General features: G+C 36.5%; 1 protein-coding gene across 1 annotated transcript in view; it reads right to left on the bottom strand.

Annotated features, from left to right (window-relative positions):
* Positions 1-17,315, bottom strand: part of ZFC3H1 (zinc finger, C3H1-type containing) — a gene marked incomplete at its 5' end in the record, with an annotated part of 37,085 nt that overhangs the window by 10,734 nt on the left and 9,036 nt on the right. Inside the window, 15 exons of the mRNA XM_010011063.1 lie at positions 1,099-1,290; positions 1,745-1,931; positions 3,920-4,103; positions 4,992-5,108; positions 5,426-5,527; positions 6,079-6,200; positions 7,242-7,373; positions 8,839-8,948; positions 9,026-9,574; positions 10,276-10,407; positions 10,593-10,767; positions 12,428-12,574; positions 12,914-13,032; positions 13,434-13,571; positions 16,746-16,910. Of these exons, the coding sequence (XP_010009365.1) occupies positions 1,099-1,290; positions 1,745-1,931; positions 3,920-4,103; positions 4,992-5,108; positions 5,426-5,527; positions 6,079-6,200; positions 7,242-7,373; positions 8,839-8,948; positions 9,026-9,574; positions 10,276-10,407; positions 10,593-10,767; positions 12,428-12,574; positions 12,914-13,032; positions 13,434-13,571; positions 16,746-16,910 (2,571 nt within the window). The remainder of the gene's footprint in view (positions 1-1,098; positions 1,291-1,744; positions 1,932-3,919; positions 4,104-4,991; positions 5,109-5,425; positions 5,528-6,078; positions 6,201-7,241; positions 7,374-8,838; positions 8,949-9,025; positions 9,575-10,275; positions 10,408-10,592; positions 10,768-12,427; positions 12,575-12,913; positions 13,033-13,433; positions 13,572-16,745; positions 16,911-17,315) is intronic.

A 17,315-nucleotide genomic window follows, 5' to 3' on the forward strand; every position in this document is an offset into this window, starting at 1 on the left:
TGGGCAAAACCTGAAGTTTCAAAAACATTTCACTCATCGAGCCTTTCAAATATTTACTTCAGGAATTTGCTTTCAAGTTTTCAGAGACACACTGCTACTTACACTGAAGTAGCATTTACTTTGAAATTATCTTCCATTAATTATGGTTAAACAATCTTTCCCCAAGACATTCTTTTCAACTACACATTTCAAGTGAATACGGAAGCAGTACGTATCTGTGTTTTTGATAATGCTTTTGGGAAAGGTAAGAAAAACCAACATGTTATTCACCCATACATGCTGGATTTCCATGTCGATTTGAGACAAACTGAGGTTTTTCTCTTTACTCTCTTTGTTCATTCAGTCAAACATTCAGAGTTACATTTATAAGTACTGCTGTGTTCCAAATAGCTTTTGGAAAAAGTCAACACAGCATTACACTTCCCTATTAAAACTACAGCGATGAAAAACCTAAAGCATTACAGCCTTAAACCACAGAACTGAGCAAGCCACACGTGCCATCTGCTGGTAGGAATGAACCCACTCGAAACTGACACTACAGCAGCTCCCACTTTTAGTAGGGGCTTATGTCAGCACTCCATTTCTCACCTTCATCCACCACTTTGTCTACAGAACAGTAAGTGACCCGAATTCTTTCTACAGTCACAATAAAAACCCGAGATAACTCCATGACTGAGCTGGGCAATGCTTTTAGGTAGCAGCATACTATGCTTTCCCAAGAACTACTGGTTTAGTAATCTCTGTAGCAGTAAATATTTGCGTACTTGAGGCAATACATTAGTCACAGGCACTTCACTGCACAAAACTGTTCTACAGCTTACCAGAATCAAGTAGTAAAGCAATTCCCTGGGAATTATTTCAAAACAAAGTGGTCTAGACTATTAGCTACAAAGCAAAGCAAAATAGGTAACAAAAAACCCAAAGGTATAATCCAAATTTTTGAATGGCATCATCTCTCACAAGAGAAGTCTCTAAGAGAATTCCTTCAAGCAAATAAAGGAAGGAATAGTTCCTTCTAAAGTTGACACTATCACAGTCACCAGCATTATCAAGTTGAAGGTATGAAGACGATTCCTGGAGTGGGAACCTGGAAGTTACCTGCAGCAGAGCAAGAGCATTCTGATGTCTTCCCATAAATAGGCTTAAGTGAACCCTATACAAGAGAGTCTCCAGCAGCTGAAAGGACACGAGATTTCGATTTTCTTCTCCCCCTGTCACTTCCATTAGGAACCGTAGTATCCTCCCACATACATAGTCTTTTCCATCAAAGGAATTTTCCAAACTCAAAAACTAGAGAGAAGTAATTCAGATTAATAATCAGAATTCTAGTAAAGTTTCTTGGTTAAAGTTTAAAAATCACACAAATCACAAACTTTGGATGATGTCTTTCACCAACTTAAGAACTGTATTTCCCTCACTCACAGCAAATTTTCACATTAAACCCCAAAAAATATTTTTTAAATATTTATGATCAAATAGTTAAATGATTTTGCAAGCTTAAAGAACAAAAAAATAAGAAATGCAATATCTTGATTTAAAATAACTTTTATTACCTGAGGAAAAGTGGTAATTTCTACAAGTAACTTGCTAACAGAACTTTGAATTGCTTCATTTTCTGAGCAACTTTTCAGTTCTCAAACTATAGCGTTCTTCCTTTCACAATTTCCCTCTCATATGTACTGATTTTCTGCAGTAAAAAATGCACACTTAATGAACATTTCACATACACTATTTCTTCACTTACTGTCCACCAGAGTTGGTAAGAGGGAGCATATCCCACTGCTGTTTCACACATTTCCTGTACCTCCTCCTTAGTTCCTCTTTTTGAGAAGAGTCTGAGATAATGGCACCAAATTTCAGCATTTTCTTTGTTGTTCTCAAGGGCTCGAGCCAAAACATTTAAAGCTGAATCTAAACACTCAGACGACGAACTGTAAAAATCAAAACCCCCACATCAACTATGTTAGCATTATGACTTACACAATATCAAATATGAAAATGGATGCCTATTATTAGAATGGAAGTGTCACACAGTTTGGGCTTTTTTTAAGCATATGCTGTTCTTTACCATGAAAGTTTCAAAGTTTCATTAAGTTTTCATTCTTCAAAGATTATTATTAGGTGAAGTTATCATAGTGCACGGAAAAATAACTTTTCTAGGAAAAGAGTCCCAATTCAAATGAAAGTCCAATTTAATTGAAAATGGGCAAGATGCATCTGTAAGCAGAAGTCTCAAGCTGCAATCATATAGAGGCATTTACATTATACAGATTGAAAACTTAAGTAGAAGTTTCAAAGGCTTAGTACAGTAAGTTGGAATATTTTTGTTATGTATTTAATTTACTTTCTACAGTCAAATTAAGACTTTATTCCATGTTTCCATGCATGTCATGCAGGTTTTTGCTGCCTCTGAACCATTATAAAAGGAGGTTTTACTTTGAGATATGTATCATAAGATGATACCAACAAAGTAATAAAGGATTAACTCAAATAACTGACAATACTGCAAACCAGAGAGCTGAGCTTTAGTTCATAAACAAATTTCCATAAAACTGCAGAAAGCTTCTTGGATCACATTTATTCTGAAAACATCCTTAGAAATTACTTTGCATAGACATTTATGAGAAGAAGAACATGTCCCAAAATAAAACTAACACAGTTAACCACGTATAAGCCTGAAGCCTTCCCAACCCCTTCTATCACCACTGCCACCTACCAAACAACTCCATTTTCTTCAGAGTACTGGGGCAGAGAGGAGGGAATAGGAGAGGTAGCTGTTTTAAGAAAAGGATGCATTGTTTTCCGTCATGTTTTCTCTGTTCTTTTCTTTTTAGAAAGTGTGCTCTTCTCACCCTGCCACTTGCTTAGTAGTATCCTGAGTACTGGCCTTTCCAGTTCTATCCCTTCTAGTGTTCAGGCAGCTGTTGATACAGCTACACTGGTATTTTGCCACATTTTCTACTATCCACAGTTTACACAAGGCTTTTTAATAGAGAGCTGATCCTCTCCATTCCCCTAACCCCTGCTGCGGCTGCTTAAGCTAGTACCACACTATTAAAATCAGAGTTCATCTCTACACTACTAAAATCAGAGTTCATCTCTACACTACTAAAATCAGAGTTCATCTCTACACTACTAAAATCAGAGTTCATCTCTACACTACTAAAATCAGAGTTCATCTCTACACTACTAAAATCAGAGTTCATCTCTACACTACTAAAATCAGAGTTCATCTCTACACTACTAAAATCAGAGTTCATCTCTACACTACTAAAATCAGAGTTCATCTCTACACTACTAAAATCAGAGTTCATCTCTGGAATGAAACCATCATGACAGAATTCCTACTGATACTATCTGCTTGCCAATAAAAACATGGTATCTTAGAGAATAATTCAAAGGAACAGAGACTGAAGAAACTTAGAAATACAAAAGTTAAAAACCCATAAAATATGAAACTGAGTGCTCAACTGGACCATTTCTACATGGATAAAACCATATAGCAGAACTATTCATTCAAGAAAGCTTTCTGATTAATTTCAAGCATTATTTCAAACATTCCCTGTCAAGGAGAAACTGATTTCAGTTTATTAGCCCACTACTTTATCACTGGAAGTAAAACATTCCACTGTAATCTTGGGAATACATTAGATTGTGCACTTTTCAAACACAAATTATTTCTCCCACACTACTTTCCATCAACTTCCGTTCTCAATCAGAACCTACCTAAAGATAAAGCATCAGTGTAATTTATTACTCACATACTACACTGCATACAGTAGGAAATCTAATCTAATTTTTAATCTGCTTTTAAGTAATAAATTTGTAGCATTGTTGAGGAAAGCTCTTTAAGAACAGAAAGGAAACAATCATAGCAGCATGAAAGCACAAAATCAAATCCAAAATGTAGCAGACTTACCCCTCATTTTGATTCAAGTATTTGTATGCAAGCTTAATCCAAAGCTGTACATCACTGGGGTTTTCCTGGACACTTGCCTCCAGGTTGGAAATGTCATCAGTCTCACTTGTAAAATACCGGACATCATCTGGAGTCACCACGGTATCAAGAGCTGGAACTTCTTTTTTATTTTCTGTGGGCTGGGCTGCAAATAATAAAAAGTAGTATTTTTCTAAATGTTTCTTTTCAAAATAGAAGTGACCTGTACAATTAGAGTTCACACAAGGGGTGGCATTTATATATTTCAAGTATAGCCACTGACCAGAGCAAAATATGGTTATTCCAACATCCTTTAAAACTTAGAACTGCGCAGTCTGTAGAAAACTGGTTTTATCTCAAACACAAACACAAGAAATGCTCAGTGGTAAAGGCTGCTTCAATCAACAGACACCAATTAACACAGTTCATTAGGCAGCATTAGGAAATGGACACAACTGACAAAGAAAAATTTGTCTCGATTCTGAGTCTCTAAAAAACCTTTTTGCAGGATTTGCTAACAAATCCTAAAGCTCCTGCTTGCATGAGTCACATGTGAAACACTGGGTGGTTACTGACGCTCCAGCAAGCTTCTAAGTCTCAAATGCTGCTTAACAGCAGCTTTTTTTAACTCCTGACCTCAATACCACACCACCACATGAGATACCAGACACATGAACTTTTACTACTTGTAGTTCTGGGAGGAAAAAATAAAAATTAAAAAAAAAATCCTAATGGTATATAGGCAAAGCTGAAATGTTCTAATAGTTCCTTATGTTCCTTTTAAGAACAGGTAAGTAAAAAACCCAACTTAACTTCCAGTCACATATTATTATTTATTATTATTATACTGGATATTTTTTTCCTTAAACACAACAGACAAACACAGGTCAAACTTTTCCCAAAGATTTATGCAAATTTGCATGCGGGAAATGGGAAGAGACTATTCAAAGCACTGGTTTTCTTAAGAACCATTTGAAAAATCATGTTGAGAAGAGACTGGTAGATACTCTGTCCCAGTGCTCTTTTTTTAACAGATGCCACACATCCAGATTACCATATTTAGTAGGTCCAGCGAACTGTTCCTCATCACCACTGCTACTCTCTGACAAAGGTTTTCTCCAGTACCTGGGTCTCCATTTCCTTTTATCCTTCCATGTTGTAAATGGAGGTACTATAAACAAGTAAAGTACAAAAAGTTATTTTACTTTTCTGTATTCAAGCTTAATATCTTTGTTAATAAAGATTTCAGATAAAAACATTCTGTGGATGCAACACAAGTGTATAAGTCAACACTACTTTATTTAAAATCGATTGTGCTCAAGTACGTATATCCAAAACTATTATTGCCTTAAAACAAACTCTGCTGCCTTTAATTTGCCATCAGCAGAATTTATAATATATCTCAAAAAAATATTCTTGGTTCATAAATTATTAAGGTACTTACACAATTTAAAAGTTTAGATGTACTTAATCTACCAAAGTACTTACTATGATTTTTACTCTCATTGATGTTGCTGGCCAGAAGAACAGCCATCTGATCCACTGACATACGGTCTCTGTTTACACCAAAAAGTTTTTCAACATATTTCTCTGAAACAAGAATATTTGTATCATAGGTAAACACATAAATGAAAATGCATAGGTAACTTAACAGCAATTTAGCACAACCTATGCTGAATTCATGAAGTAGAACTGCTTCAAGAGGTATGATAATCTAACATACGAGAACAAAGAAATGAAAAACTGAAAGAATCCTATTTAGCAACTCTATCCTATATGGCAACAGTACTGTTATAAAATTCCAGCTCTGCTGGAATAGGCCAGTCCAGCAGTTACAAAAAGCAGTGAGGAAAGGGAGAGGGAAAGATTGCATGCCCATTGCTCCCCAGTACTCTGAATCCCAGCAATACTTTATTTTTCCAGTTAAATGTTCTACAGATCAATGTTTTTTTCTTCCTGTACAGACACGAAGGTAACTACCTACTACAAAGGACTAGACAACTGCAGAAAACTATTTTTCATACAGCTGTATCTTACACATTGCTTTACATCAAAGTCCTTGCACTCAGAGCTCTTAATGAAAACCATTCCCTTCAGAACTGAATCTGTATACAAAAGTGAACAAAAAGACTCTTAAAAACCTGTGGCAGCGCTGATTTCCTCATCAGTGCTTTTTTCTGAACAGCCAATCAGTTCTAAATTGTAAGACAGAATATCCTGAAACAGCTGCTTACGGTTAAGAGTGCAATCTTTCATGTGCTGCCTAAAACAAACAAATAAGCAATTAATAGACTTATCACAGCAAAAATTTAATGAGACCTGTAACTAAAAAGTTAGTGTTAGGACATGCTCAGGTGAGGCATAAAGAAAATAATGCCCACAGAAAACACTTCAGCCTGCTTTGAAATTTCTGTTAAAATATGTCTAGGTCTTCTCAAAACTTAAGCCTGCATCAGGAACTTAATCCTAGTCTTCATTATTTTACTATAGCCTCACTCTTTAAAATAAGCCTCTACAAACTTGTTTCACACTAACATAAAAACACAGTATTTAGAACTTTGCAGGTCAAAGAAGGTAGTTATAAAAACTGGATATCATTTTGCATTTAAAAACACTTGAATTATGGTTTGACAGTAACAGCTAAAAACTGATCCAAAAAGCTGTCTGCCACCAAAAAGGGGGGGGGAGGCTAAAGTCCAGTCCTATTGTATTTTTCCAGTAGTTAGATGTTTCCAAATTGAGTTTATTCCTGACCAATACATCAGTTTGCTTTTTAACTATACTGTGCAATACTGTTTAGAAAACTATTTTTAATATAATTTAACATTAGGCTTCACAAACTTATCCAGTATTTACAGAGAAAACTAGAATTCCCCTACTACAACAGTATTTTTAATATAATCACATAATATTTTTATATGCCTTATTATGGTTAGCAGCATGATACATCTCTAGCGTGCTTAACAGTACCAACCACTACCTGAGGTCCATGACGGTCTGAAATTATGCAATAAAGCAAAAGGAGTTCTATCTGAATTACAGAACAACTGTTCTCTAACAGTCCATACTGCTTTTCTAAATTTACATCTAAAGAGCCTCTTCAGTTCTTACATGAAAGGAGTTTTTTCCTACCAACCAAGTATCTGCAATAAGATATTAAAAGTAACACTTTTTTCTATAATTTGCGCATAGGATCGTAAATCCAGACCTTTTAAACAAATGTAAAGCATGTCTATTTTGGTCTTTGAGTCAGACATCTAGAAGAGAGGCTTAGTTCAAGAGAACATAATTAGGAACAACTCACCACTGGCAGTCATCATCGTTACATGTGCCTGTTAAATCAAAACGGCAGAAACACTGTTTTGGCTCAATCATATTGCTATATGTTAATGAACTGAGGTACAGTTTTTCCTTAGTTCGAAAATACGGACTAAACCTAAAACAAAAACAGTGTATTATTGTGACAAAGCATACAGGACATCACATCAGTTTTACTCAGCAAAACATTTAATATAATACCTCTTTCTGTATTAAATCTCATTATTTCCAAAGCCCTACTACTAACCAAAAGTATCACTGACCTATGAGTTAAGAAAGTGAAAACAGTGAGAGAAGAAGGGAACAAAACAGTATTTTTCAATATGAAGAGATCATGTTCTAGCATTTTCTTCTCCCTTAGGTGCAGAACTTCATTCACATAAAAACAGGAAGTATAATCGCAACCCAGCAGGGAAAGCAAACTACTGAAACTGAGTTTCAGTTTAGTTCTAGAAAAGCTGCACTCATGCTCTAGTCAGCCTAAGATCAATCTCAAGTAGAAGTATAGAGAGAACTGCTAAAAGATTAACCTGGAAAAGCACAGTGAAAAAATATAAATCAGATTTTAGAATATGTAAGCAAACAAAAAAAAACCAGTCTGACCTGAGCATATAAATGCTTGTTTCAAATAACTAGCTAGGCTAGATCTAACTATGTCTTTTACGATTTCTAGATTCTTAAGGAATTGAAGTCACAACCTACAAGAAGTTTAACACAAATACTCCTGTAAAGATTTACATTTTACAGGAGTAAAAAAAACCAAAACCCCACAAACCTCCATCTTTTGCTACTCAAGAGTATAAAAATAAAAAAACCAAACCGGTTCATGGTAGGATTCCACTGTCCAGTTTAAATACCAAACACTGTTTTCTAGAATTTAATGTGTAGGAACAAAACTCTCTAGTCAGAACACAGATGTGTCAAACTGATTACACTTGCAGGTGCCTACTTTACGTCAAGATGAATCACTACAGTCATGCCTCCTTCCACTGAGCAGGAAGCCAAAAATAGGTGATTGGCTCAATCTTGACTCAGACAACATACATCCTAGCCAAGTTTAAAGACTGCATAATAAATACGCTTCCGTTAATTCTTTCCTGGATTTTTAGATTGCTCCATATTGGATATAAAAGCCTTGGTTTCAAATGCCTCTCATTTTTCTGAATTTAATTATACCAAAAAACCATCCACTTGCAGGGAACAGTATGCAATACAATGTAAAAAGCAGCATACTGCACAAAAGCAAGGGACTCGTGCATACCAGAAAAAGTAACTAAAATTATTAGGTTCCCCAAACTAAATAGCACTGTTTCAGGACAGACAAGTTTCTCGCATGTCTTGCTGTACATGCCTATATATCAAGAGCAGTGTCGTGGTTTAATCAGAGCAAGCAATACTTATCAACAACTAAAAACGCTGGTATGTTACAAGTGTCATTCTCAGGCAAAAGCCAAAAACACAGCACTGCACCAGCTACTAAGGAGAAAAATGACTGCTACAGCTGAACCCAGGACAAACAGTGAATAATATTTGAACAAAAACACATAAACACATACTCAAAAAGGCTGCTACAGTTTTCATACCTGTAGGATTTAAATACTAGAAGAGGACTATGATATGGTTCGAATGGAAATGGTTTTGTTTCAGTTTGTTTACTTTCTGATGTATCAACATCCATGTCCACTGAAATTTCCTAGGAAACAAAGAGATATACAGCAATTGCAATACCACCTAAGAAAGACATGTTTTAAAGTGTTTTAAAAGATTTACCTGACCACACAACAGATCTTCCTTAGGTACTATAGAGGCAGTACTTTTCTCTAGCAGCTCTTTCAAGCTGTCAGCTTTAGCATAAAGTTTTTTCAGTTCATCAATATTCAACCCAAGGAATAGCTCAGGCTCCTCTGATGCCTTTTTAGAGAGTTTATTTATAGTTTCTTGTTTTGGAGTGTCCATGTGTTTAAGATTTGGTTTAGTGAAAGAATTGGATTCTCTGAAGGATCTCCTTCGTTCTCTGTTGGAATTAGACAGAACTTCATCATCAAAGTAGTTTTCTTCACTGTCCAAAGACAATTTATCCTGTGTGAGATCATGAAGTGATGGCTGAGGTAATGCAAATTCAGATTCCTCTTCCGCATGAGGTGCAGTATTTGATTGTTCCTTGGTTTGAAGTGCACGGGCCTCTTTCAATTTCTGAATCTTTAGAGCATATTCCTGCTCTAGTTGCTGTAGTCGTTTTTTCTCTAGTGCAATCAATTCTGCTGAATGCTTTTTTGGACTTTGTGCAGGGGAGTTCTCCAATTTCAACATCTTGCTTGCCTGAAAAGGAAAAAAAAATACCCTTTATTTCATTTTCACATTTACTGATCTCCTGACAGGAGGTAAATGAAACATGGGCAAGATACTTAATTCAGAGTTTATGAAAACACATTTTCAACTCTTGCCAGAAAATTTCAACAAAGAGCAGGAAAACCACAACAGTTTGACAAAATTCAACTGGCAGGGTTGCAGGTTCTCAATAAAAAGTACCCTACATCATGTACAGAGCTTCAGCAGAAGTTCTGGCCACATTTAAAAGGTGAGCTATAAAGCATGTATACACAGTGGTGTTGGATGGGTGGGAAGAACACAAAAAGGAAAATTTACATAAAGATTTTAGCTTTTTTCCACTCTCTATTTTGTTTTTCCAAAGAACATCATATCCCCTCTCCAGCATCTTTGCTAAATAGTTTTAACAATATCACTGATGTTCTACAGACAGTAAAGTATTTCCTTCCTTCGTAAGAACACAGCTGCTCATTATTTATCTATTACTGACATTCCCGTGGCACAGGAATGTAGGCTTTTAACAGTTTTTCTTTTGAGTGATTAATTCTTCTTCTGTCGAATTCCAAGAAGAATTCCTACAGCACTTTCAAAATATTTTCCTATTTTCCTGAAATCCAATTTGAAATAAGTTTCCTACTAAAAACTGCTCCTGCTTTTCAAGTACAGCATGGTTTAAAAGCATGCAGACTTACTGCAAGGTGATCTTGCTCCAGTTTTCGCTTCCCAATTTCCTTACTTGCTACTGCTTTTGCTCGAGCAAGTTCTTCCCCATATTTTAATGCCAGAGCTTTTTTTACTGCAACTCGCTGTTGAACTTTATGAATCTGCAAAAAAGGAAAAAGAAAATGCAAGTTTTCAGATATGACCACATAATAAAACACAAATCGCAATCAGAAAAGACCTGAGAATTAATGATTAATTCAAAGAACGCCTACTGCCTCAAAAAAAATCAGCCTTCCCATGTCAAGATTTCCATCTCTAAGAAACAAAAAACCAAAATTCATGTTACTTGTTCCTGAAGCTTCTTGAGAAACATCTTATTTGCATTCAAGATCTTCTCTGTTGCTTGTAGCTGTTCGGCCAGTTTGTTAATTTTGTTTTCAGCAATTCGAACATTCTCCCTCTTCTTGGCCTCTTGTTGCAGTAAATGTTTCAAGACAGATTCATCTTTCATCAACAGAAGTCTAAAAGTAGAAAAGGCATATAACAAAACTTTTTCCAAAGGTTTTTCAGAGTTGCTGCTGCCCCTCTGAAACCCTTGTTATTTAAGAACCCAGCTCTTTCTCACTTAACATTTTTTAAAACATGAATGACCATTTATTTTATCTTTTTCCTTGAGCGTAAAAATATTGCTTATTGCTTTCTGACACATAAGAAAGTTTGAGGGAAATGGGGAGCTAGGAAATCCTGACAGTTAACATCCATGGGATGTTCTCCAGACAGTTAACATCCATGAGACAATAACTACTGGTAGAACATCCAGCAGATACCAGTATTCCATGTTCAGCATTTCAGTATAAAGCAGTGTCCTGGGTTCAGCTGTAAGAGTTATTTTTCTCCTTCTTAATAGCTGGTGCAATGCTGTGTTTTCAACTTTAGCCTGAGAACAATGCTGATAACACACCAGTGTTTTAGTTGTTGGTAAGTAGCAACTACTCTGATAAAGGACTTTTCAGTCTCATGCTCTGCCAGTGAGGAGGGGCACAAGAAGCCAGAGGAAGCAGAGTCAGGACACCTGACCCAAACTAGCCAAAGGGCTATTCCATACCACAGCACGTTACGCCCAGTATATAAACTGGGGGGAGTTACCCAGAAGGGACTGATCACTGCTTGAGTCAGGCTGGGTATCAGTCAGCAGGTGGTGAGCAATTGTACTGTGCATCACTTGTGTTTATTGTTTTCTTCTCCTTATCCCCTTTCAGTTTTATCTTCTCTCCCCTTTTTATTTCCCTTATTATTGGTGGTAGTGGTTTTGTATTATACCTTAGTTACTGGACTGTTCTTCTACCAACCTGTGGGATTTACATTCTTTTGATTCTCCTCCCTATCCCTCCGGGGTTGGGGTAGAAGAATAGGGAGAGTGAGCGAGCGGCTGCATGCTTCTGAGTTACCAGCTGGGCTTAAACCACCACAAGCAGATAAACAGATGAACATCACACACGCAACCACCCCACCAACATTCTAGCTATGAGGACAGGGGAAGGTAAGCAAGTGGTGTATCTTTAATATTGTTATTAAGATATCCAAAACACAAATGTTCTTGCTTTCTGTTAAGTAAGAACCCAATTCTTCCTTAAGGCACATACACACATTAGCAGACTAGAAGTCCTAGTATCATGGCACAATAGCAGAGTAATTAAATATAACAAGTTATGCATTAAAGGAAACAAGACAAAGACTTAGATGGGTGTGAATAAAGGGAGTGGGGTAAAGTGTCCTTCACTTGGTATCTTACCATAAGACAGTTTGTTCACAAGACCACACAGAAATAATTAAGTGGCAACAGAAGCAGAGAAGAAGGATGTAAAGCATTTATATTTCCCACAGTGATATGGAAGAAGGGTGAGAAACATGGAAGAGGCATGTTAAAAGAGGAAAGGTATACAAGAAAAAGCTTCAAGTAGCATATGTAATCTGCAGAAACATTCATTTATATGTATCAGGCATATCTGATTGAAAATACATATACATTAGTGAAAAGCACACTCAACAAACAGCTGTCATTCAAGACAAAAGAAAACCAATTATTTGCTATATTTTAAATGCTACACATTCAAAAAGATTATTTACTATTTTCATCCTGCTACGCAAACAAGGTATGACTTGTGACAACAAAATACTTACCTGTTTTTCTTAAGCTTTGCTTCTGCTTCTGTTACTTGTTTTGTCACTACTGCTATTCTCCCAATTGCATCAACTTCACCATCAGAATTTACAGGGGGCGAACTGTTTTTCAGTGGATCAGACTTAATTAAGCGTTGCTTTTCACGACTGAAACAGATGTTAAATGCAAAGATGCTCAGTAGTTTCAAGATTCATTTCAATGGGTACTCCCAATAGTTTTAAAATCTTCAAAAAGTAGCAGGACAGCATTTCAAGTTAAAAGAAAAATTACTTTCCACAACTGCAATCAAAAGCAAGTAACTGTTAAGTCAGTTCAAATCCAAGGACTTTTTTAGACTCCTATATTGTCTTACTAAAAATTAAATGGGTGAAAAGCCTGAAGGTAATGGCAAGGTTTTCAAACTCAAGTTTTCCTTCCAGTTACAAAAATAGACTAGTAAAGGAATACAAAGAATATACAATTTACATTAACAAACTCAGTTGTACCTGGCAATCTCTTCTTTCAAGAGCCTGTATTCTATCTTCTTATCTTCTGGTAGAGCCTCTGGAGTTCTCATTGGATCATTTTCTTTCTCTGATTTTGGAGGAGCCTTGATTTTTGATGCCTGTTACAATGAGGTTCATATCAATACTAGTCACACTGTTTTAAAATACAGCTATTAACTACTATTTTTAAGAGGCATTTCAGCACAAACTTAAGGCTGTTCAAGGCTAGTAAGATCTTATAAAGCCAATACTTCTCCTTAAAGATGCAGTGAATTTTAACTGAAAAGATGAAACTAAAATGTGTTACAAGTTCTATCTCCAGGACACCACCTTAACCAATAAAATAATTTTAATTAGCTTGTGCAATCCAAATTACATTGTAATGATGCAGACAGGAGTAGTGTAGTCACTCTTGCCCATTCCTAACAAAATCCAGTATTTCTTGACCAAATTCTAAGATTAAACTCCATACACAAAGCAAAATAAGTAAAAATAGACCTCCTAAATGCTGACAGTTTACCTCAACATTTCTTCTTGCTTCCTTTATCATAGATTCTAGTCCTCCAAACACACTGCTAGTTGAGTTAGACGGCTCTCCATCAGACTCACTATCATCCGAGTCATTTAATGTAACCACAACAGACTTGTGTTTTGGAAGCTGTGGGGAGAATGGAAGAAGTTTTATAGCAAGAAGTTAGAAGACAGATGTAACTAACCACATATTTATTAGTAGAGGAAAAAAAACAGATTACCTCCTTTTGTTATTGTAGCACAACACTACTACATTGTAAGAAAAAACCTCAGTATTTGTGCACCTCCACTACAAGATGGAGATAACGTACCCATTCTTGGAAATGGGACATTTCCAGGCACTCCAACATTTTCAACCTGTTCCCAAGCATCTGCAGCATATTTGTATCTCTTTAGTCATAGCATACAAATCTCAAATCTTTGACTTCTATACTACTTGAATTATTTCAACTGTAGTGAAAATTACCATCTGACATTTGCAAGCAATGTTAAGTAACTGAGAGGTAACAACCAACCTAGTATGAATTAGAAATACAGTGGTAGATACACCAGAACTCCCTCATATTTCTGCCACACAGCTGTGATGCCTCTTGTCCCACAGTTATACTTAGCTGACCTTAGAGTGAGCTACTCAGGCAGTTAAAATTGGCAGAACACCAACAATACATAAGGAACAAAGGAAACAAGATTAATCATTTTTTGACAACGTCACTAACTGAAACAGCTCACTGAAGTTCAGATGACTGCCAATTCCAGCACAAAGAAACAAGCAGACATTTTAATTTAGATTAACCTCAAATCTCTGGAATAAGAGCCTGAAGAGAAGCAACTAGTTCCCATTTCCAAAACTGTTCTTCCCATCTCCCAGTGTACGTCTGGGCAATTACAGTTGTATGTTTAACCTTTAGCTTAAGACGGGACCTTTTCAAAGCTCTAAGTGTCTTTTAAACGCACACACCCCACAAAAAAAAAAAAAACCTGAAGTGAAAAATGCTCAATTTCCACAATTGTTTTTTGTTGATATTCTCTTTCTAGATAGTTCTTAAAATAAGGATTTTATCTGCTACTTCTGAATGTAATACCGCTGCATCATTTTCGCACCACCATAGCGCAGGTAGGTGAAATTCCAATCTATAGGACAGAACAAGGCACTAGTCCTCTCCTCACAAATACTCTGCCTGTAGCTCCATGGAAACCTAAGTTAATGACACAAGGCATCCCACCCTTCTCATCTTCAGATGCCAAATACACCCCTTCCCTATCACTCTTGGTATTAAAAGACCAAAGCTGCCAAGCTGCTTTTGGCACAGTTGTATAGAGTAAATCATCTCTAACTGCCTTCCCCATTTTTCTTCTACAGGAAAAGCTGATAGTAGGGAAGGTAAAAATCTATCTTTCTCCAGGTGTTTTTTCCCAGGTGTTATTTTTTGATGTGGTTCAGCAAAATGTTTAACCAGTAAAGTAACAACAGGCAACTACCATCACACTGCATTCTGTAAGATTAGCTTCTGCTGCAGGGGAACTACAGCCTCAGCTGTAATGTGGGATCACTCCATAATGTTCTAAGACATACTTTCAATCTGTGGAGAACAGACCCCAAGTGCCCATGACTACTTTGAAAAAGGGTTTCAAGATGTCATTGAAAAAGCAAACCAGTATCTGTAGGCTATTTCGCTAAGTAGAGGTCCTCAGGTTCACACCTAGCTGATTCAAACACAAGGTATTAATCCATCAACTTTAACTGAGCAACAGGCACTGAATTTCCATTGCAGGTTTTTCAACATTTACATAATGCCTTTCAAGAGCACAGCTGATAAGACACTTTGATTATGTTACTAAGACAAACCAGCAGTTCCCCAGTAACATGCATTCTCCCTCATTTATGTAACAGCAGTTAATGAAGCCTTGTGACTAGAGAGAAAATTTAAGGGGTTTTTTTTTCAGAATAGGTTTAGTATTTAAACAGAACACTAAAAAAATTTAAGTAAACTTGAAACAATGAGAGAAAGGATATTAACATGTCCAAATTGAACAATTACTCTAGTTATACCTTGAATTTAAAGTAGATTGTGAAGATGGGTACAGACAAAAAGAAAATACACCCATTCTAAGCTTAAGAGCACAATTTTCCTACAGAAAGGAAAGTAGGCCTTAGAATGACCAAAAAAAAGAACATTCAGGTCTCTACCATCTTAAGCTCCCCCCCACCATTATGGCATCAGGTGACCAAGTGATCATACAGTCTGTATTTTTGAGCAAGAAAGTTGTTGGCCAGCTACAGCTAGATTTGACAGTGACCTAGTAGTCTCAAAGATACTATATATTCACTCAAATTAGTAAAAAAATTAAGTTTATTAGAGATGCCATCCACTGACAGAAAGGCAGTACACTCCACCATACCATACTATGCATTAGAGAATCTGCAAGGAAAGGAGCTTTACAAGGTATGTTGTTAAAATAATCACAAATTAGCCTCTATGTATGGTTCACTGCCATAAATAGTAGATTACACGGGCTTCAGTCTGGCATAATGCAGGCAAATACAGTTTTATCAACACATTTCCAACAACCCAAGAGCACTGCAGACATCACAAATCAAATGCTAGCTGCACATACCTCCTGTGACCATTCAAATTAAGGTCAAATTACAAAACATGGCTTAAGCTAATGTAACGAAGTCTGCTGCTGCCTGAGGAGGAGAATGCTTTCTCCTCAGTCTTCCAAATGCACTCACAGACATGCCATCTGCCAGAACTTTTGTGCCTGCTCTGATAGTCACACATCACTGAAAAATTCCAACTGGCCCTAGAAGGAAAAACAGTTTTTCCCACCCTAGGTCAGTTTTCTAACCAGTTTAGCACATTAACTAAGTTGAAGTGAGGTCTGCAGCATAAGAGAAATGAAAGAGAAAAGGAAGACACCATTTGGACAAGAGTTGAAGAAAGAGCAAGACCATCTCTTTTTTGGCAACACAATGATTAGATTGGCTCAGCTACCATTGAACAACACCCTTTAGTCTGTGTTAATGTAGAAAAGAAATTAATTGAACTCTATTTACAGTCTTTCTCAGTCCAAATGAGTGCTGGCGTGTTTGATGCTCTCTTAAGCTATGTATTTTTACTTCGTTGTGAAATTATTTCTAGAAGAGCATACAGATTATCAAAGGTGTGAATAATTCAAAAGTTTAATGCTCCACCATTCTGTGCTGCATCCCTAGAAAACCTCAAGTCTGATGCTCACTTGAACTGAAGACAATTTCAACTTATTGTCTTATTAATAGAAAGCAACAATATTTCCTTACTGTGATCACTGCTCGTGGAGGCCTCGGTACTCTAACAAGCTTTGTATTTTGTACCCGTGGCTGAGATACAGTATTAATACTGACGGCGGTCAGATTGCTTCTTGGCACAGGCTGCAAGTTATCTGGAACAGGAGGGGATGATGGACCACTGTTACTTGAAGTTTCCTAACAAAATAAAACAAAAGTATGGTCATAAAAGTATGCACCATGCAGAGCTATTTAAAAAGACAAACATAAGCATAAAAGACTGTTCAATACATGTCTTGGAACTGTGATTTAGGCAGACTATCTTGCAATTCTGCCATAGTATCAAACAAGGCACACAACAACATGCCAGTTATTCACAGGTCAATTGCAAAAGATCTGTAATTGTAAAAAATTAATGAGGTCAAAACAATATGAATTTTTAAACCCACAAACTTTTATTCTCACTCCAAACACAACCAGAATACCAAGAAAACAGTTAACCTCTGGCAATTGCTTTTGCTAGGCTGTTAGAATAAACTGGCTTGTTTTCTGACAGCTGATTAATAATAAGCTTTTTTCTGCAGAACACACAGTCCCCATTTC

The sequence above is a fragment of the Nestor notabilis genome, unplaced genomic scaffold (assembly GCF_000696875.1).
Source record: "Nestor notabilis isolate BGI_N333 unplaced genomic scaffold, ASM69687v1 scaffold103, whole genome shotgun sequence".
NCBI lineage: Eukaryota > Metazoa > Chordata > Aves > Psittaciformes > Psittacidae > Nestor > Nestor notabilis.